Genomic DNA, 23,209 nt, shown 5'->3' with positions numbered 1-23,209 from the left:
AAACACACTGAAGGACTGCTTTTATCTCATATGATATCACAAACAAATAAACAAGCTGCAGGACTGCTTGTATCGCATATGATATCACAAACAAATAAACAAGCTGCAGGACTGCTTGTATCGCATATGATATCACAAACAAATAAACAAGCTGCAGGATCGCTGGTGTCGCACATGATATCACGCATAAGTAAACACGCGGCAGGAAGGCTTGTATCGAACATGATATCATACACAAGTAAACACGCTGCAGGACTGCTTGTATCGCATATGATATCACAAACAGATGAACAAGCTGCAGGACTGCTTGTATCGCATATGATATCACAAACAAGTAAACAAGCTGCAGGATCGCTGGTATTGCACATGATATCACACATAAGTAAACACGCGGCAGGAAGGCTTGTATCGAACATGATATCACACACAAGTAAACACACTGAAGGACTGCTTTTATCTCACATGATATCACACACAAGTAAACACGCTGGAGGATCGCTGGTATCGCACATGATATCACACATAAGTAAAAATGCAGCAGGACTGCTTGTATCGCACATGATATCACACATAAGTAAACACACTGAAGGACTGCTTTTATCTCATATGATATCCCACACAAGTAAACAACTTGCAGGACCACTTGTATCGCACATATCACACACAAGTAAACAAAAGGCAAGACCGCTTGTATCTCACATGATATCACACACAAGTAAACACGCTGGAGGACTGCTTGTATCTCACATGATATCACACACAAGTAAACACGCTGGAGGACTGCTTGTATCGCATATGATATCACAAACAAATAGACAAGCAGCAGGATCGCTGGCATCGCACATGATATCACACATAAGTAAAAATGCAGCAGGACTGCTTGTATCGCACATGATATCACACACAAGTAAACACACTGAAGGACTGCTTGTATCGCATATGATATCACAAACAAATAAACAAGCTGCAGGACTGCTTGTATCGCATATGATATCACAAACAAATAAACAAGCTGCAGGATCGCTGGTGTCGCACATGATATCACGCATAAGTAAACACGCAGCAGGACTGCTTGTATCTCACATGATATCACACACAAGTAAACACGCTGGAGGACTGCTTGTATCGCATATGATATCACAAACAAATAAACAAGCAGCAGGATCGCTGGTATCGCACATGATATCACACATAAGTAAAAATGCAGCAGTACTGCTTGTATCGCACATGATATCACACACAAGTAAACACACTGAAGGACTGCTTTTATCTCATATGATATCCCACACAAGTAAACAACTTGCATCGCACATGATGGCACACACAAGTAAACACGCTCCAGGACCGCTTGTATCACACATGATATCACACACAAGTAAACAAAAGGCAAGACCGCTTGTATCGCACATGATATCACACACAAGTAAACACGCTGCATGACCGCTTGTATTGCACATGATATCACACACAAGTAAACAAAAGGCAAGACCGCTTGTATCGCACATGATATCACACACAAGTAAACACACTGCAGGACTGCTTGTATCGCACATGATATCACACATAAGTAAACACGCTGCATGACCGCTTGTATCGCACATGATATCACACACAAGTAAACAAAAGGCAAGCCCGCTTGTATCTCACATGATATCACACACAAGTAAACACGCTGCATGACCGCTTGTATCTCACATGATATCACACACAAGTAAACACACTGCAGGACTGCTTGTATCTCACATGATATCACACACAAGTAAACAAAAGGCAAGACCGCTTGTATCGCACATGATATCACACACAAGTAAACACACTGCAGGACTGCTTGTATCGCACATGATATCACACACAAGTAAACAAAAGGCAAGCCCGCTTGTATCTCACATGATATCACACACAAGTAAACACGCTGCATGACCGCTTGTATCGCACATGATATCACACACAAGTAAACACACTGCATGACCGCTTGTATCGCACATGATATCACACACAAGTAAACACACTGCAGGACTGCTTGTATCGCACATGATATAACACATGCAAGCATATATCATCCCATAGTTGTTTTTGATTAAATTGGACCGATACGGATATGGATATCAGATGGTGCCAAGAATGTCCTGCACACATCAAAGAGCAGGAAGCTGTCCTGAAGGTGATTCAATCACTCGCCTCTCTGTGACCCTTTCATGGCGAGCTCATCCTGGTTCTCCTGAGGCCCCCGGGCGGGCCCCGAGATGCGATATCCTGTAGTCGGGCACACCCGCGCTGGCCACGCCCCCAGTACCCCACCCCCCATTGTTCTGGACTGATCATGACTCACCCGCTCTCGCCGACAAGCGACTTCCACTTTGATTTGGTCAGGGTCGTGTTTGGCGCTGGAGGCGGAACCAGAGAGTGCTGAGGACAAAAAAGACAAGAATGGGAAGAGTGTCAGTGTAAGGTCAAAGGTCACATTTCAGCAAGCATGAGAATACTGAAGAAAGTATTCACTTTAAAGTAGTCAGTGTACAGCTTTTACATCAGGGTACATGATTGAACACAAACATTGTTGTGTACATATGAGACAACACAAACGTGTCAATATATGACAACGTAAACATTGTTATGTAAATATATGACAACATAAACATTGTTGCATGTATATAAGACAACACAAACGTGTAAATATAAGAAAATATAAACATTGTTGTGTAAATATATGACAACACAAACATTGTTTGAATATATGAAAATATAAACATTGCTATGTAAATATATGACAACATAAACATTGTTGCATGTATATAAGACAACACAAACGTGTAAATATATGAAAATATAAACATTGCTGTGTAAATATATGACAACATAAACATTATCGTGTAAATTTATGTCAACACAAACGTTATTGTGTAAATATATGACAACATAAACAGTAAAGAAGTAAGGAAATGTAAAAGGTAGCAAGGAAGGAAAGAAGAAAGGAAGTATAAAAGGTAGCAAGTAATGAAGGAAGCGAGGTCAAAAGTAATAGATTACTGGTGATGGAGAGTTGGTGGCCAGATATCTGCTTGAAGAGCAACATCTCCCGCTGAGCCAACTCCACTAAGGGAGTAAGGAAGTAAGAGAGTATAAAAGGTAACAAGGAAGTAAAGAAGTAAGGAAGTATAAAAGGTAGCAAGGAAGGAAGGAAGGCAAAAAGTAATAGATTACTGCTGATGGAGAGTGGGTCGTCAGATATCTGCTTGAAGAGCAACATCTCCCGCTGAGCCAACTCCACTAAGGGAGTAAGGAAGTAAGAGAGTATAAAAGGTAGCAAGGAAGGAAGGAAGGAAGTAAAGAAGTAAGGAAGTATAAAAAGTAGCAAGTAAGGAAGGAAGGCAAAAAGTAATAGATTACTGGTGATGGAGAGTTGGTGGTCAGATATCTGCTTGAAGAGCAACATCTCCCGCTGAACCAACTCTACTAAGGGAGTAAGGAAGTAAGAGAGTATAAAAGGTAGCAAGGAAGGAAGGAAGTAAAGAAGTAAGGAAGTATAAAAGGTAGCAAGTAAGGAAGGAAGGTAAAAAGTAATAGATTACTGGTGATGGAGAGTTGGTCGTCAGATATCTGCCTGAAGAGCAACATCTCCCGCTGAGCCAACTCTACTAAGGGAGTAAGGAAGTAAGAGAGTATAAAAGGTAGCAAGGAAGGAAGGAAGGCAAAAAGTAATAGATTACTGGTGATGGAGAGTTGGTGGTCAGATATCTGCTTGAAGAGCAACATCTCCCGCTGAACCAACTCTACTAAGGGAGTAAGGAAGTAAGAGAGTATAAAAGGTAGCAAGGAAGGAAGGAAGTAAAGAAGTAAGGAAGTATAAAAGGTAGCAAGTAAGGAAGGAAGGTAAAAAGTAATAGATTACTGGTGATGGAGAGTTGGTCGTCAGATATCTGCCTGAAGAGCAACATCTCCCGCTGAGCCAACTCTACTAAGGGAGTAAGGAAGTAAGAGAGTATAAAAGGTAGCAAGGAAGGAAGGAAGGCAAAAAGTAATAGATTACTGGTGATGGAGAGTTGGTCGTCAGATATCTGCTTGAATAGCAACATCTCCCGCTGAGCCAACTCTACTAAGGGAGTAAGGAAGTAAGAGAGTATAAAAGGTAGCAAGGAAGGAAGGAAGGAAAGAAGTGAAGAAGTAAGGAAGTATAAAAGGTAGTCAGTAAGGAAAGAAGAAAGTAAGGTAAAAAGTAATAGATTACTGGTGATGGAGAGTTGGTGGTCAGATATCTGCTTGAAGAGCAACATCTCCCGCTGAGCCAGAGAGTATAAAAGGTAGCAAGGAAGGAAGGAAGGAAGGAAGTAAAGAAGTAAGGAAGTATAAAAGGTAGCAAGGAAGGAAGGAAGGCAAAAAGTAATAGATTACTGCTGATGGAGAGTGGGTCGTCAGATATCTGCTTGAATAGCAACATCTCCCGCTGAGCCAACCCCACTAAGGGAGTAAGGAAGTAAGAGAGTATAAAAGGTAGAAAGGAAGGAAGGAAGTGAAGAAGTAAGGAAGTATAAAAGATAGCAAGTAAGGAAGGAAGGTAAAAAGTAATAGATTACTGGTGATGGAGAGTGGGTCGTCAAGATATCTGCTTGAAGAGCAACATCTCACGTTCAGCCAACTCCACTGAGGGAGTAAGGAAGTAAGAGAGTATAAAAGGTAGAAAAGAAGGAAGGAAGTGAAGAAGTAAGGAAGTATAAAAGGTAGTCAGTAAGGAAAGAAGAAAGTAAGGTAAAAAGTAATGGATTACTGCTGATGGAGAGTTGGTGGTCAGATATCTGCTTGAATAGCAACATCTCCCGCTGAGCCAACTCTACTAAGGGAGTAAGGAAGTAAGAGAGTATAAAAGGTAGCAAGGAAGTAAAGAAGTAAGGAAGTATAAAAGGTAGCAAGTAAAGAAGTAAGGCAAAAAGTAATAGATTACTGGTGATGGAGAGTTGGTCGTCAGATATCTGCTTGAAGAGCAACATCTCCCGCTGAGCCAGCTCCAGGCGCTGCTGCTTGACCAGGAACATTTCCTTCTTGGCCCTCAGGGCCTCCTGGGCCACCACCAGGTACTCCTTCAGCATGCGCTCCTGCTCCTGGCGCCATTGCGTGCGCGGGTTCTCGATCTGGGTGCTCTCTAGGGACAGCAAGGAGGACGCGGAGTGAGCGGGGAGCGCGCCCTGCCGGGCGGAGCGCAATAGGAAGTACTCACTGTTGATGTGGTCGATGTAGTAAACGCCCACTTGCTGGTCGTAGACTTCCTCCCAGCCCAGAGGGAGCTCGTCTCCCACGCAGTCGGCGAAGGTCAGCGGCTTGGTGATCCTGGAACGGCAAAAGACTTGCTGTAAGTATACAGTTAAAGAAAGTAATGTTCAGCATTTACTAATATGACCCGATTCAAACAACCTTCCCTAGTCATGGTGGATAAAACAAAATGATATTGAACCAACACAAACTCCACACACAACCATGTTTGGCGCATTTTTGCTGCCTGATATTTCTGATTGATTACAACACTTTAAGAAGGTCGTCACGGATTTAAACAAGGTAGGAGTCCAACTTTCACATACTCTTAATATCCAAATATACTAATTATTCATCACCTGCACTGGCTTCCTGTGCACTTAAGATGTGACTTTAAGGTTTTACTAATTACGTATAAAATACTACACGGCCTAGCTCCAGCCTATCTTGCCGATTGTATTGTACCATATGTCCCGGTAAGAAATCTGCGTTCAAAAGACTCCGGCTTATTAGTGATTCCTAGAGCCCAAAAAAAGTCTGCGGGCTATAGAGCGTTTTCCGTTCGGGCTCCAGTACTCTGGAATGCCCTCCCGGTAACAGTTCGAGATGCCACCACAGTAGAAGCATTTAAGTCTCACCTTAAAACTCATTTGTATACTCTAGCCTTTAAATAGACCTCCTTTTTAGACCAGTTGATCTGCCGCTTCTTTTTTTTTCTCCTATGTCCCCCCCTCCGATGACCATGGATGAAGTACTGGCTGTCCAGAGTCGAGACCCAGGATGGACCGCTCGTCGGGACCCAGGATGGACCGCTCGCCTGTATCGATTGGGGACATCTCTACGCTGCTGATCCGCCTCCGCTTGAGATGGTCTCCTGTGGACGGGACTCTCGCTGCTGTCTTGGATCCGCTTTGAACTGAACTCTCGCGGCTGTGTTGGAGCCACTATGGATTGAACTTTCACAGTATCATGTTAGACCCGCTCGACATCCATTCCTTTCGGTCCCCTAGAGGGGGGGGGGGGGGGGGGGGGGGGGGGTTGCCCACATCTGAGGTCCTCTCCAAGGTTTCTCATAGTCAGCATTGTCACTGGCGTCCCACTGGATGTGAATTCTCCCTGCCCACTGGGTGTGAGTTTTCCTTGCCCTTTTGTGGGTTCTTCCGAGGATGTTGTAGTCGTAATGATTTGTGCAGTCCTTTGAGACATTTGTGATTTGGGGCTATATAAATAAACATTGATTGATTGATTGATTGATATATCCAATATATAATATAATATGTACACACACTCACACAAACACATACATACATACATATAAATACATATATATACATACATATATATATACACACACACACACACACATATATATATATATATATATATATATATATATATATATATATATATATATATATAGTTACTTTATATGATATACAGTATATATAAAATAAAATGTAAGTACATAAATATATAAATGAAATAATCAGAATAAACAAGGATAAAGGATAAGTGTAAGCGTGTGTAAGTATATATATATACACATATACACACACACATATATATATATTTATCCATCCATCCATTTTCTACCGCTTATCCCCTTTGGGGTCGTGGGGGGCGCTGGTGCCTATCTCAGCTACAATCGGGCGGAAGGCGGTGTACACCCTGGACAAGTCGCCACCTCATCGCAGAGCCAACACAGATAGACAGACAACATTCACACTCACATTCACACACTAGGGCCAATTTAGTGTTGCCAATCAATATCAATCAATCAATATTTATCTATATAGCCCCAAATCACAAATGTCTCAAAGGACTGCACAAATCATTACGACTACGACATCCTCGGAAGAACAATAAACAAAAGGTGAGTGGCGTTAAGAAAAGGCATTGAAGCTTAGGGAAGGCTATGCAAAACTAAAACTGAACTGGCTGCAAAGTAAACAAAAACAGAATGCTGGACGATAGCAAAGACTTACTGTTTGGGGAGCAGACGGCGTCCACAAAGTACATCCGTAAATGACATGACAATCAACACCAAAATAGGAGCGTAAGACAAGAACTATAACACTACATACAGGAAAACACCAAAAAACTCCAAATAAGTCAATCAACCTATCCCCGGTGTAAGTACATATAAATATAAAATGAAAATGTAAGTACATATACATACATAAATATAATTTAAAAAATAAATAAACAATAATGTGTACGTACATATGTATATAAAATGAAAAGGTAAGTACGTATACTGTACATATATAATTATTTAAAAAATAAACACTGATGTGTAAGTACAAATGTAAAAAATTAAAATGTAAGTACATATACATATAAAAATATCATTAAAAAAAAACCCCACTAACGTGTAAGTACATATAAATATATAAATGTAATTTTAAAAAAATTAAATAAACATTAAAGTGTAGGTACATATATATTACAATGAAAAGGTAAGTACATATACATATATAAATATAATAAAAAAAATAAATAAACACTGATGTGTAAGTACATATATATAAAAGTACTTATATAAATATTTAAAAGATAAATAAGCACGTAAGTACATTTATATAAAAATATAAAAGGTGTTTTAGAACAATTAACTGTACATACAGGCACTATTTATAAAAATAAGGAACAATAACGATAAGGTATCATCTGTTTGAAGGCTAAAAAAATAAAAGAAGTGTGTATTTGAACCCTGCATGTGTGTGTGTGTGTGTAATACTTGTGAAGCAGTATTGTTGTTATTGATCCGTGGGATTGTGATCATGCACAGAAGGATTGTGTTGACTGCCTGCAAACACCTAAGGTCAAAGGTGAAACGCGACAAGACGAGACGAAAGCAAACAGCAGCACGCTCCTCCTCGGAGTGTTTGTCAAAGACCAACAAACATGCAGGCACTCACACGACAACTTGTGTGATTGTGTGCACGACACACTCTGGGTTTGTGTGACGTCACACGTGTCTGCAATCCCAAACACTAACGTCTATGTTTGCTTTGTTCCGCTGTCTTGTGACAGCACAGTCACGTCTGCCTCTGATGGACACACACACACACACACACACACACACACACACATGCACACAGACAGACAGATTTTAATGGCATATTCAAGAAATACTATAAAAAAACATTGAAAAAAAAAAACCATAAAAAGTGGAATAAAAGAGCAAACACTTGAAAAGTAACAAGAAAAAGCTGCCATGCCTGGCGTTTTTTTTTTGTTTGTTTGTTTGTTTTAACTTTCATTGATCAAAAAATAATAATAAATCAAAATCAATGTTGTTATGAATTATTGACATATTAAAGGCTCCAATTACTTCACATTAAATATGGGGGGGGACAATATTACAAATTTTGCATGTTTGCCATGAAAAACAATGTTTTCTATGACAAAAAGGGCATGAAACAAACAAAAAAAACCAACACGAAAAATCATTAAAAAAAATAATGAGTATTGACAGATCTGAAGTTGACCTTAGATTCTGAAGTTGATTTAAGGGTTGAAAGTTAAAAAAAATAAGGTATGACTTGTTTTAAATACATTTTTCCCCAGGCCCTTTTGGAACCACAATAATATAAGAGGATTATAAAAAAAAAAAAAAAAAAAAAGAATTGTCATTCCTCAAAAAAATATTGAATTGAAATCAATGTTGTTCTGAATTATTGACCTATTGAAGGCTCGGATTATTTCACACCATATATTTTTTTGGGGTGGGGGAAATATTGTGTGTTTTAAAAAACAGGATTTTGCGAAAAAGGCACAAAACATTATATTATATATATATATATATATATATATATATACACACACACACACACACACACACACACACACACATAAAAAATACATATACATATATACATATGTATACATACATTATATATACATATATATATACATATGTGTATATATACATGTATACACATACATGTGTATACATGTATATATACATATATATGTGTATACATGTATATATACATATATATGTGTATACATGTATATATACATATATGTGTATACATGTATATATACATATATATGTGTATACATGTATATATACATATATGTGTATACATGTATATATACATATATGTGTATACATGTATATATACATATATATGTGTATACATGTATATATACACATATATGTGTATACATGTATATATACATATATGTGTATACATGTATATATACACATATATGTGTATACATGTATATATACATATATATGTGTATACATGTATATACACACATATATGTGTATACATGTACATATACATATATGTGTGTATACATGTATATATACATATATGTGTATACATGTATATATACATATATTTGTATATATACATATATATGTATACATGTATACTTACATATATACTGTATGTCCATCCATCCATCCATTTTCTAGCGCTTGTCCCTTTTAGGGTTGCGGGAGGGTGCTGGAGCCTATCTCAGCTACATTCAGGACAAGTCGCCACCTCATCACAGGTCCAACACAGATAGACAGACAACATTCACACTCACATTCACACACTAGGGCCCATTTAGTGTTGCCAATCAATCTATCCCCAGGTGCATGTTTTTGGAGGTGGGAGAAAGCTGGAGTACCCAGAGGGAACCCACGCAGTCACGGGGAGAACGTGCAAACTCCACACAGAAGTAGCCGGAGCCCAGGATTAAACCCAGGACTACTCAGGACCTTCGTATTGTGAGACACATGCACTACCCCCTTTGACACCGTGTCGCCCAAATATATATATGTATACATGCATATTTACATATATATGATGTGTATATAAATATAAATATATATATATATGTATACATATATACAATATATATATATACATATATATGTATGTACATATATATGTATATATACATATATACTACGCGGCATGGCGTAGTGGGTAGAGCGGCTGTGCCAGAAACCTGAGGGTTGCAGGTTCGCTTCCCACCTATTGACATCCAAATCGCTGCCGTTGTGTCCTTGGGCAGGACACTTTACCCTTGCCCCCGGTGCCGCTCACACCGGTGAATGAATGATGAATGAATGATTGGTGGTGGTCGGAGGGGCCGTAGGCGCAAACTGGCAGCCACGCTTCCGTCAGTCTACCCCAGGGCAGCTGTGGCTACAAATGTAGCTTACCACCACCAGGTGTGAATGAATGATGGGTTCCCACTTCACTGTGAGCGCTTTGAGTATCTAACAATAGAAAAGCGCGATATAAATCTAATCCATTATTATTATTATTATTATTATTATACATATGTATATATACGGGCTTCACGGTGGCAGAGGGGTTAGTGCGTCTGCCTCACAATACGAAGGTCCTGCAGTCCTGGGTTCAAATCCAGGCTCGGGATCTTTCTGTGTGGAGTTTGCATGTTCTCCCCGTGAATGCGTGGGTTCCCTCCGGGTACTCCGGCTTCCTCCCACCTCCAAAGACATGCACCTGGGGATAGGTTGATTGGCAACACTAAAAAATTGGCCCTAGTGTGTGAATGTGAGTGTGAATGTTGTCTGTCTATCTGTGTTGGCCCTGCGATGAGGTGGAGACTTGTCCAGGGTGTACCCCGCCTTCCGCCCGATTGTAGCTGAGATAGGCGCCAGCGTCCCCCGCGACCCCAAAAGGGAACAAGCGGTAGAAAATGGATGGATGGATATGTATATATACATACAGTATGTATATGTATATATATATGTATATGTATATATATATATATGTGTGTGTGTATATATATATATGCATATATATATATATGTATATATATTTATATATACATTTTGTATATGTTTGTTTGTTTTTTTATGAATAATATCAAAATGGCCCGGGCATGTTTTGATTTTTCAGTGTGTGTCCCTCAGTGGAAACAGTTTGGGAAGTCCTGGTGTAAACAATATGTTGTCAAAAGGACACACACACACACACACACACACACACACACACACACACACACACACACACACACACACTGCATATAAAGTGTCAGAAATCATAGTACTACAAAGATTATATGTCATCAATGGAAGTGCTTTATCGGACTCATTGCTGGAAATAAGTGATTTCTCCCCGGCAGACGATGCAGAATGACAAGCATGTGCAGCTGTGGCTCCACATAGACGCTCTCGCACCTTCCCCGTGAAAATATATATTTAGTTGTCAAAAGACATTTGCTCATTCCGGAATAATCGAGGAGGGTATTTCTATCTGCTGCCGCCCGGCTTTGCCCGCTGAAGGCTGGGAGGCGTGAGAAAGGAATGTGAAACTAGAGGCCTCCCACTTCAATTCCTCAACCACGACAAATATGAATGCGCATATTTCCCGCGGGTGTAATTATGCAAACAAAGACGCCGGGCGCTAAGACAGGCGTGTCCAAAGTGTCCAAATAGAAGAGATGATCAAATATTCTAGGGGATACAGTGTAGGGCAGGGGTGCCCACACTTTTTCTGCAGGCGAGCTACTTTTCAATTGACCAACTCGAGGGGATCTACCTCATTTATATATATCATTTATATTTATTTATTTATGAAAGAGACATTTTTGTAAACAAGTTAAATGTGTTTAATGAGAATACAAGCATGTGTAACACATATAGATGTCTTTCTTTCACGAAGACAAGAATATAAGTTGGTGTATTACCTGATTCTGATGACTTGCATTGATTGGAATCAGACAGTAATGATGATAACGCCCACATTTTCAAATGGAGGAGAAAAAAAAGTTGTCCTTTCTGTACAATACCACATGAAAGTGGTTGTTTTTTGGCATCTAATTCATCCAGCTTCCATACACTTTACAAGAAAAACATTGGCGGCAAATTCCGTAGCTTGCTTGATTGACATTCACGGCACCCGAGGGTCTTGTGAGATGACGCTGGCTGCTGCCAGTTCATTATTATGAAAAAATGACAGAGAGGAAGGCGAGAAACACTTTTTATTTCAACAGACTTTCGCGCCGTTCCTTCCGTCAAAACTCTAAAGGCCGACTGCACATTTCCTATCTTCACAATAAAAGCCCTGCTTCATGCTGCCTGCGCTAACAAAATAAGAGTCTCGGAAAACTGGCGTGCACAAGTGATGTGCACGCCAGCTTTCTGAGGGATCGCTTGTGCACGCCAGTTTTCCGAGACTCTGTATTTAGTTAGCGCAGGCAGCATGAAGCAGGGCTTTTATTGTGAAGATAGGAAATGTGCAGTCGGCCTTTAGAGTTTTGACGGAAGGTACGGCACGAGAGTCTGTTGAAATAAAAAGCGTTTCTCGCCTTCCTCTCGGTCATATTTTCATAATAATGATCTTGCAGCAGCCAGCGTCATCTCACAAGACCCTCCGGTACCGTGAATGTCATTTAAGTGACGTCTTGGTGAAGATTGATGATCACTAATTTTTGGGTCTATTTTTTTTGAAAGCCTGGCTGGAGATCGACTGACACACCCCCCGCGGTCGACTGGTAGCTCGCGATCGACGTAATGGGCACCCCTGGTGTAGGGGTTGTACGGTATACCGGTACTGGTAGAGCATCGCGGTACTTGGTATAGTATCGCGGTACTAATGAATCAAAAACAGTACTATACTCTGTTTGAAAAGTACGTGTTCCCTTTGTTTTGTCATGACATTGCTGGTTTTGCAAGCAGAGGAGCACGTTCGGCAGCGCACACACACGGAGTACTTACAAGCAGACACAGTGTGTAGACAGAAAAGGGAGAACGGACACGTTTTGGCTTAAACTCTAAAGCAGGGGTGTCAAACTCATTTTAAATAGGGGCCACATGGAGAAAAACGTACTCCCAAGTGAGCCGGACTGGTAAAATAACGGCACGATAACTTAAAAATAAAGACAACTTGTGATTGTTTTGTTCAAAAAAATAGAACAAGAAAATTCATGATGTTGTTTCAAATTTTTTTTTTACACTTACATGTTGCGTTTAATAGTATTCTATCTTTTTTTGTCGTTATTTATACTTTCTGATTAAATTATGTGATAATGTACATCAGTCAACTCATTGGTGTTAATTTTCAATCTATCAAGATAAAAAATAATATCAAAATCAAATTACAGGATGTTATATATGTAGTTTGATCACATTACGCCTGTACTGGCTCACCAGCACTGGCTTCCTGTGCACTTAAGATGTGACTTTAAGGTTTTACTACTTACGTATAAAATACTACACGGTCTAGCTCCAGCCTATCTTGCCGATTGTATTGTACCATATGTCCCGGCAAGAAATCTGCGTTCAAAGGACTCCGGTTTATTAGTGATTCCCAAAGCCCAAAAAAAGTCTGCGGGCTATAGAGCTTTTTCATTTCGGGCTCCAGTACTCTGGAATGCCCTCCCGGTAACAGTTCGAGATGCCACCTCAGTAGAAGCATTTAAGTCTCACCTTAAAACTCATTTGTATACTCTAGCCGTTAAATAGACTCCCTTTTTAGACCAGTTGATCTGCCGTTTCTTTTCTTTTTCTTCTATGTCCCACTCTCCCTTGTGGAGGGGGTCCGGTCCGATCCGGTGGCCATGTACTGCTCGCCTGTGTATCGGCTGGGGACACATCTCTGCGCTGCTGGGATCCGCCTCCGCTTGGGATGGTTTCCTGCTGGCTCCGCTGTGAACGGGACTCTCGCTGCGGTGTTGGATCCGCTTTGGACTGGACTCTCGCGACTGTGTTGGATCCATTGTGGATTGAACTTTCACAGTATCATGTTAGACCCGCTCGATATCCATTGCTTTCCTCCTCTCCAAGGTTCTCATAGTCATTATTGTCAGCGATGTCCCACTGGGTGTGAGTTTTCCTTGCCCTTATGTGGGCCTACCGAGGATGTCGTAGTGGTTTGTGCAGCCCTTTGAGACACTAGTGATTTAGGGCTATACAAGTAAACATTGATTGATTGATTGATTGACAGTTTGATTATTTTCCTCGACTGGTGCACTACCATCATGTGTTTTTTTTTTTACATATTTAGCATCATCGACAAAAATACAACGAATTGCTATTTTGACATCTAGTGGACACATTTAGAACAGCAGTTTCTTTCATTCCAAAATTCCGGCTCATTTTTATACTTAGCAAATTTTTCCCGCGGGCCGGATAAAACCTTTACGTACGTTTGACCCCCTTCCTCTAAAGTTAAAAGATAAGTTATAACACTGAAACGCGCCCGGGAAGAGCTCGCTAAGAGCTAACGTCTAGCCGCAGTTTTTAAGCTACTTCTTAATCATTAATCCTGGCCTCCATGGCGACAAATAAAATAAGTTTCTTACAGGTCTCATTATCACTGGAGGTGGCGACTTGTCCAGGGTGTACCCCGCCTTCCGCCCGATTGTAGCTGAGATAGGCGCCAGCGCCCCCCGCGACCCCGTAAGGGAATAAGCGGTAGAAAATGGATGGATGGATGGAAAAGGAATAGCTAAACATGCTTCACTACACACCGGAACTCACTGGCGTCATAATGTAAACAAATTATTAGTGATTCCTAGAGCCCAAAAAAAGTCTGCGGGCTATAGAGCGTTTTCATTTCGGGCTCCAGTACTCTGGAATGCCCTCCCGGTAACAGTTCGAGATGCCACCTCAGTAGAAGCATTTAAGTCTCACCTTAAAACTCATCTGTATACTCTCAAACTTGGATTCTTTTTAGCATGTTTAGTGCGGAAAATTTCTGAACGTTTTTTTTTACCAGCTTTCTTTTTTTTTACACTTGGAAAAAGTTTGGACACTTAAAAATGTACTAATTTCGTCGTTTTTTTGACGAGGGGCTGCCTGCTTCCCCATGCAACACACACACACACACACACACACACACACACACACACACACACACACACACACACACACACACACACACACACACACACACACACACACACACACACACACACACACACACACACAAAGGCCACGAGTGGTGGCGGGCTCCAAATTCCATGGTGTGTTTAAAAAAGAAAGGTGCAAAGAGGTTTGGGAGGAATGTGACTTATGTGTCTGAGAGGATGGTGCAGGACTCCAGGGCGGGGCTTACAGCAGCTGATGTCCAGACTTGTGTCTTTAGCGCTCAATCCCAGAAAACTGGGACATGTGGACTAGGGCATGTGGACTGGGGCATGTGGACTAGGGCATGTGGACTAGGGCAGGTCCATTCCAGACTTGATCATTTCGCGATATTGCCATATTTTTCATGAAAGGACATGTGGACTGGGACATGTGGACTGGGACATGTGGACTGGGACATGTGGACTAGGACAAGTGGACTGGGACATGTGGACTGGGACATGTGGACTAGGGCATGTGGACTAGGGCATGTGGACTAGGACATGTGGACTGGGGCATGTGGACTAGGGCATGTGGACTAGGGCAGGTCCATTCTAGACTTGATCATTTTGCGATATTGCCATATTTTTCACGAAAGGACATGTGGACTGGGACATGTGGACTAGGACAAGTGGACTGGGACATGTGGACTAGGGCATGTGGACTGGTACATGTGGATTAGGGCATGTGGATGTGGACTGGGACATGTGGACTGGGACGCACGGACTGGGGTATGTAGAGTAGGGCATGTAGACTAGGCCATGTGGACTGGGGCATGTGGACTGGGACGCACGGACTGGGACGTATGGACTGGGGCATGTAGACTGGGGCAGGTGGATTAGGACAGGTGGACTAGGACAGGTAGACTGGGTCATGTAAACTGGTACGCGTGGACTGGGACATGTGAACTGGGACATGTGGAGTAGAGCATGTGGACTGGGACATGTGAACTGGGACATGTGGAGTAGAGCATGTGGACTGGGACATGTGGACTGGGTCATGTGGAGTAGGGCATGTGGACTGGGACATGTGGAGGAGGGCATGTGGACTAGGGCATGTGGACTGGGATATCTGGGCTGGGACATGTGAACTGGGGCATCTGGACTGGGGTATGTGGACTAGGGCAAGTGGACTAGGGCATGTGGACTAGGGCAGGTCCATTCTATGTGTCATACGTGATCATTTCGCGATATTGCCATATTTTTCATGAAAGGACATGTGGACTGGGACATGTGGACTAGGGCATGTGGACTAGGGCATGTGGACTGGTACATGTGGATTAGGGCATGTGGATGTGGACTGGTACATGTGGATTAGGGCATGTGGATGTGGACTGGGACATGTGGACTAGGCCATGTGGACTGGGGCATGTGGACTGGGACGCACGGACTGGGACGTATGGACTGGGGCATGTAGACTGGGGCAGGTGGATTAGGACAGGTGGACTAGGACAGGTAGACTGGGTCATGTAAACTGGTACGCGTGGACTGGGACATGTGAACTGGGACATGTGGAGTAGAGCATGTGGACTGGGACATGTGAACTGGGACATGTGGAGTAGAGCATGTGGACTGGGACATGTGGACTGGGTCATGTGGAGTAGGGCATGTGGACTGGGACATGTGGAGGAGGGCATGTGGACTAGGGCATGTGGACTGGGATATCTGGGCTGGGACATGTGAACTGGGGCATCTGGACTGGGGTATGTGGACTAGGGCAAGTGGACTAGGGCATGTGGACTAGGGCAGGTCCATTCTATGTGTCATACGTGATCATTTCGCGATATTGCCATATTTTTCATGAAAGGACATGTGGACTGGGACATGTGGACTAGGGCATGTGGACTAGGGCATGTGGACTGTGACAGGTGGACTAGTACATGTGGATTAGGGCATGTGGATGTGGACTGGGACATGTGGACTCGGGCATTTGGACTCAGGAATTTGGACTGGGGCATGTGGACTGGGACGCACGGACTGGGGTATGTAGAGTAGGGCATGTAGACTAGGCCATGTGGACTGGGGCATGTGGACTGGGACGCACGGACTGGGACGTACGGACTGGGGCAGGTGGATTAGGACAGGTGGACTAGGACAGGTAGACTGGGTCATGTAGACTGGTACGCGTGGACTGGGACATGTGGAGTAGAGCATGTGGACTGGGATATGTGGAGGAGGGCATGTGGACTAGGGCATGTGGACTGGGATATGTGGGCTGGGACATGTGGACTGGGACAAATGGACTCGGACATGTGGACTGGGACAGGTAGACTGGGACAGGTGGATTAGGGCATGTGGACTCGGGCATTTGGACTTGGGCATGTGGACTGGGATGTGTGGCCTGGGATGTGTTGACTGGGATGTGTGGACTAGGGCATGTGGACTGGGACATGTGGACTAGGGCATGTAGACTGTGACGCGTGGACTGGGACATGTGAACTGGGACTTGTGGAGTAGGGCATGTGGACTGGGATATGTGGACTGGGATATGTGGACTGGGATATGTGGGCTGGGACATGTGGACTGGGACAAGTGGACTCGGACATGTAGACTGGGACAGGTAGACTGGGACAGGTGGATTAGGGTATGTGGACTGGGACATGTGGACTCGGGCATTTGGACTGGGATGTGTGGACTAGGGCATGTGGACTGGGACATGTGGACTGGGACATGTGGACTGGGACATGTGGACTGGGGCATGTGGACTGGGGCATGTAGACTTGGGCTTGTAGACTAGGGCTTGTGGACTGGGACATGTGGACTGGGACATGTGGACTGGGATATGTGGGCTGGGACATGTGGACTGGGACAAGTGGACTCGGACACGTGGACTGGGACAGGTAGACTGGGACAGGTGGATTAGCGCATGTGGACTGGGACATGTGGACTTGGGCATTTGGACTTGGGCATGTGGACTGGGATGTGTGGACTAGGGCATGTGGACTAGGGCATGTGGACTGGGGCATGTAGACTGGGGCATGTAGACTGTGACGCGTGGACTGGGACATGTGAACTGGGACTTGTGGAGTAGGGTATGTGGACTGGGACATGTGGACTGGGATATGTGGACTGGGATATGTGGGCTGGGATATGTGGGCTGGGACATGTGGACTGGGATATGTGGACTGGGATATGTGGGCTGGGACATGTGGACTGGGACAAGTGGACTCGGACATGTAGACTGGGACAGGTAGACTGGGACAGGTGGATTAGGGTATGTGGACTGGGACATGTGGACTCGGGCATTTGGACTGGGATGTGTGGACTAGGGCATGTGGACTGGGACATGTGGACTGGGGCATGTGGACTGGGGCATGTAGACTTGGGCTTGTAGACTAGGGCTTGTGGACTGGGACATGTGGACTGGGACATGTGGACTGGGATATGTGGGCTGGGACATGTGGACTGGGACAAGTGGACTCGGACACGTGGACTGGGACAGGTAGACTGGGACAGGTGGATTAGCGCATGTGGACTGGGACATGTGGACTTGGGCATTTGGACTTGGGCATGTGGACTGGGATGTGTGGACTGGGATGTGTGGACTGGGATGTGTGGACTGGGATGTGTGGACTGGGACGTGTGGACTAGGGCATGTGGACTAGGGCATGTGGACTGGGGCATGTAGACTGGGGCATGTAGACTGTGACGCGTGGACTGGGACATGTGAACTGGGACTTGTGGAGTAGGGCATGTGGACTGGGGCATGTGGACTGGGACTTGTGGAGTAGGGCATGTGGACTGGGACATGTGGACTGGGATATGTGGACTGGGATATGTGGACTGGGATATGTGGGCTGGGACATGTGGACTGGGACAAGTGGACTCGGACATGTAGACTGGGACAGGTGGATTAGGACATGTGGACTGGGACATGTGGACTCGGGCATTTGGACTTGGGCATGTGGACTGGGATGTGTGGACTAGGGCATGTGGACTGGGACATGTGGACTGGGGCATGTGGACTGGGGCATGTAGACTTGGGCTTGTAGACTAGGGCTTGTGGACTGGGACATGTGGACTGGGACATGTGGACTGGGATATGTGGACTGGGATATGTGGACTGGGATATGTGGGCTGGGACATGTGGACTGGGACAAGTGGACTCGGACATGTAGACTGGGACAGGTGGATTAGGGCATGTGGACAGGGACATGTGGACTCGGGCATTTGGACTTGGGCATGTGGACTGGGATGTGTGGACTAGGGCATGTGGACTAGGGCATGTGGACTGGGACATGTGGACTGGGACATGTGGACTGGGGCATGTGGACTGGGGCATGTAGACTTGGGCTTGTAGACTAGGGCTTGTGGACTGGGACATGTGGACTGGGACATGTGGACTGGGACATGTGGACTGGAATACGTGGACTGGGATATGTGGGCTTGGACATGTGGACTGGGACAGGTAGACTGGGACGGGTGGATTAGCGCATGTGGACTGGGACATGTGGACTCGGGCATTTGGACTTGGGCATGTGGACTGGGATGTGTGGACTAGGGCATGTGGACTAGGGCATGTGGACTAGGGCATGTAGACTAGGGCTTGTAGACTAGGGCTTGTAGACTGGGACATGTGGACTGGGACAGGTGGACTGAGACATACAGTATAGACTATGGCATGTAGACTGTGGCATGTAGACTTTGACGCGTGGACTGTGACGCGTGCATTGGGACATGTAGACTGGGACATGTGGACTGGGGCATGTGGACTGGGATACGTGGACTGGGACAGGTGGACTGGGACATACAGTATAAACTATGGCATGTAGACTGTGGCATGTAGACTGTGACGCGTGGACTGTGACGCGTGCATTGGGACATGTGGACTAGGACATGTGGACTCGGACAGGTGGACTGGGACATGTGGAATGGAACATGTGGACTACGACATGTAGATTAGGACTTGCTAGCTGGCAACTGCCACACTAGTGGCGCTCTAGTCGCTAGTTGGCAACTAAATAGAACGCTAGTTACTAGTTGGCAACTAACTAAAACGCTAGTCGCTAGTTGGTAACAAACTAGAACGCTAATCGCTAGCTAGCAACCTGCGCAATAATTTATAGCTCACATGCGTCACAACTACGTCGAAGGTAAGTCCACATGTCGCAGATGTCGGGGCCGGGAAATAAAAGGACATCTATGTATATCGTGATGCACACGAAATCGATATCAACGTGAAAACTTTTTTTTTCATTGTGTGAAGAAAGTGAAAGTGTGGAAGCAAGGTTGGTTACATGAACAAAGAACGGTCAGTCTGACCAACATGGTCTGTAAATGATCCAATACCACACGACCTTAGCTCACCATTTAGAGCACTGCTGTGACTTCCTGGCACTGGTATTGTGATGGAGTTTTCAGCCAAAATGATTTGAAAAGCAGTTTAGAAAGTTATGCCAGTATGATAAATATTGCGTATAAATATTAAAAAATGTTTTTGTTGTGTATTTCATCAACTCTTTTTGCAGGCGTCAACATATTCATTTTTATTTGAGCTATTCATAAATAATTGTGCATAAAATAATATTTTGGAATGCAGCAAAACACGGAGAGGGACAATCCACTATTGTCTTTTTTTCCCCTCAACAAGAATTGTGCAGAAATGTGGAACAATGGAGGCCCGGGCAGCTGGCGGGCTCGCAAGCAGAGTTTGGTATGTCCTGTTTAGGTTGCATTCTTCTGTGTGGAGAACATTCAGGTCTGACTGAGCAACAACTCTCACACAACAATATGTACTATAGGTTACACAACTTCAGCGATATTCCCAGCCTTTGCCACGGTGCTCCAAAGTGAGCGCCACCGATCCTCCTTGAGATGTTCTTACAGCTTCACTGGAGTCCACCTGTGCTAAAGTCAGTTGGCTGGACACACACCTGTCTGCATATTAGGGCCCGCACTACAAGGTGCGTGGCAGAGCGCAGACCGAGAATTAAGTACAAGGAATTGTCTGTAGACCTCCGAGACGGGATGGTCTAGAGCAGGGGTGCCCATTACGTCGATCGCGAGCTACCAGTCGACCGCGGGGGGTGTGTCAGTCGATCTCCAGCCAGGCTTTTAAAAAAAATAGACCTAAAAATTAGTGATCATCAATCTTCACCAAGACGTCACTTAAATGACATTCACGGTACCGGAGGGTCTTGTGAGATGACGCTGGCTGCTGCAAGATCATTATTATGAAAATATGACCGAGAGGAAGGCGAGAAACACTTTTTATTTCAACAGACTCTCGCGCCGTACCTTCCGTCAAAACTCTAAAGGCCGACTGCACATTTCCTATCTTCACAATAAAAGCCCTGCTTCATGCTGCCTGCGCTAACTAAATACAGAGTCTCGGAAAACTGGCGTGCACAAGCGATCCCTCAGAAAGCTGGTGATGTGCACGCTAGCTTTCCGAGACTCTTATTTTGTTAGCGCAGGCGGCATGAAGCAGGGCTTTTATTGTGAAGATAGGAAATGTGCAGTCGGCCTTTAGAGTTTTGACGGAAGGGACGGCGCGAAAGTCTGTTGAAATAAAAAGTGTTTCTCGCCTTCCTCTCTGTCATTTTTTCATAATAATGAACTGGCAGCAGCCAGCGTCATCTCACAAGACCCTCGGGTGCCGTGAATGTCAATCAAGCAAGCTACGGAATTTGCCGCCAATGTTTTTCTTGTAAAGTGTATGGAAGCTGGATGAATTAGATGCCAAAAACCAACCACTTTCATGTGGTATTGTACAGAAAGGACAACTTTTTTTTCTCCTCCATTTGAAAATGTGGGCGTTATCATCATTACTGTCTGATTCCAATCAATGCAAGTCATCAGAATCAGGTAATACACCAACTTATATTCTTGTCTTTGTGAAAGAAAGACATCTATATGTGTTACACATGCTTGTATTATCATTAAACACATTTAACTTGTTTACAAAAATGTCTCTTTCATAAATAAATAAATATAAATGATATATATAAATGAGGTAGATCCCCTCGAGTTGGTCAATTGAAAAGTAGCTCGCCTGCAGAAAAAGTGTGGGCACCCCTGGTCTAGAGGCACAAATCTGGGGAAGGGTTCAGAAAAAGATCAGCTGCCTTGACTGCCTTGAAAGTCCCAATGAGCTCAGTGTGCTCGGTCTTCTGTGAAAGGAAGAAGTTTGAAACCACCAGGACACCAAAAAACATTCAGTAGAATCCTTAAATCATTACAGTTCCACACACACACACATATCCTCTGCTGTAGCATCCATGTATCCATTTTGGTATAAACTCAACTCGTCGTGTTTGGAGGAAGAACAATACTGAGTTGCATCACAAGAACACCAGAACTACTGTGAAGCATGGGGGTGGAAACATCATGTTTTGGGGCTGTTTTTCTGCTAAGGGGACAGGACGATTGATCCGTGTTAAGGAAAGAATGAATGGGGCCATGTATCGTGAGATTTTGAGCTAAAACCTCCATCCATCAGTGAGAGCTTTGAATGGTTGACCAAATACTTATTTTCTACCATAATTTACAAATAATTTCTGTATAATTCCTACAATGTGAATTCCTGGATTTTTTTTTCACATTCTGTCTCTCACAGTCTAAGTGTACCTATGATGAAAAGACCTCTGTCATCATTTTAAATGGGAGAACTTGCACAATCGGTGGCTGACTAAATACTTTTTTGCCCCACGGGGCTCTCCCTTAGAGATAGGGTGAGAAGCTCTGCCATCCGGGAGAAACTCAAAGTAAAGCCGCTGCTCCTTCACATGGAGAGGAGCCAGATGAGGTGGTTCGGGCATCTGGTCAGGATGCCACCTGAACGCCTCCCTAGGGAGGCGTTTAGGTCACGTCCAACTAGTAGGAGGCCAAGGGGAAGACCCAAGGACACAATGGGAAGACTATGTCTCCCGGCTGGCCTGGGAACGCCTCGGGATCCCCCGGGAAGAGCTAGACGAAGTGGCTGGGGAGAGGGAAGTCTGGGTTTCCCTGCTTAGGCTGCTGCCCCCGCGACCCGACATCGGATAAGCGGAAGACGATGGATGGATGGATACTAAGATCTGCCGCTTCTTTTCTTTCTCCTATGTCCCCCCCTCCCTTGTGGAGGGGGTCCGGTCCGATAACCATGGATGAAGTACTGGCTGTCCAGAGTCGAGACCCATGATGGACCGCTCGCCTG

General features: G+C 44.1%; 1 protein-coding gene across 10 annotated transcripts in view; it reads right to left on the bottom strand.

Annotated features, from left to right (window-relative positions):
• Positions 1-23,209, bottom strand: part of wwc3 (WWC family member 3) — a 119,697-nt gene that overhangs the window by 85,770 nt on the left and 10,718 nt on the right. For 6 of the 10 annotated variants that reach the window (XM_061887750.1, XM_061887751.1, XM_061887752.1 and 3 more), the window contains exons 2-4: positions 5,210-5,319; positions 4,937-5,134; positions 2,330-2,406 (exon numbers count right to left, since the gene is read on the bottom strand). In XM_061887750.1, coding sequence (XP_061743734.1) covers positions 2,330-2,406; positions 4,937-5,134; positions 5,210-5,319 — 385 coding nt within the window. Of the gene's footprint in view, positions 1-2,329; positions 2,407-3,027; positions 3,088-3,569; positions 3,631-4,936; positions 5,135-5,209; positions 5,320-23,209 lie in introns of those variants that run through there. The other 4 variants (XM_061887756.1, XM_061887757.1, XM_061887758.1 and 1 more) reach the window with 3 other exon arrangements.

The sequence above is a fragment of the Nerophis ophidion genome, linkage group LG26, assembly GCF_033978795.1.
Source record: "Nerophis ophidion isolate RoL-2023_Sa linkage group LG26, RoL_Noph_v1.0, whole genome shotgun sequence".
In the NCBI taxonomy this organism is placed as follows: Eukaryota; Metazoa; Chordata; class Actinopteri; order Syngnathiformes; family Syngnathidae; genus Nerophis; species Nerophis ophidion.
Note: the sequence above shows the minus strand (reverse complement) of the source record. Positions and strands in the feature narration are given on the sequence as shown.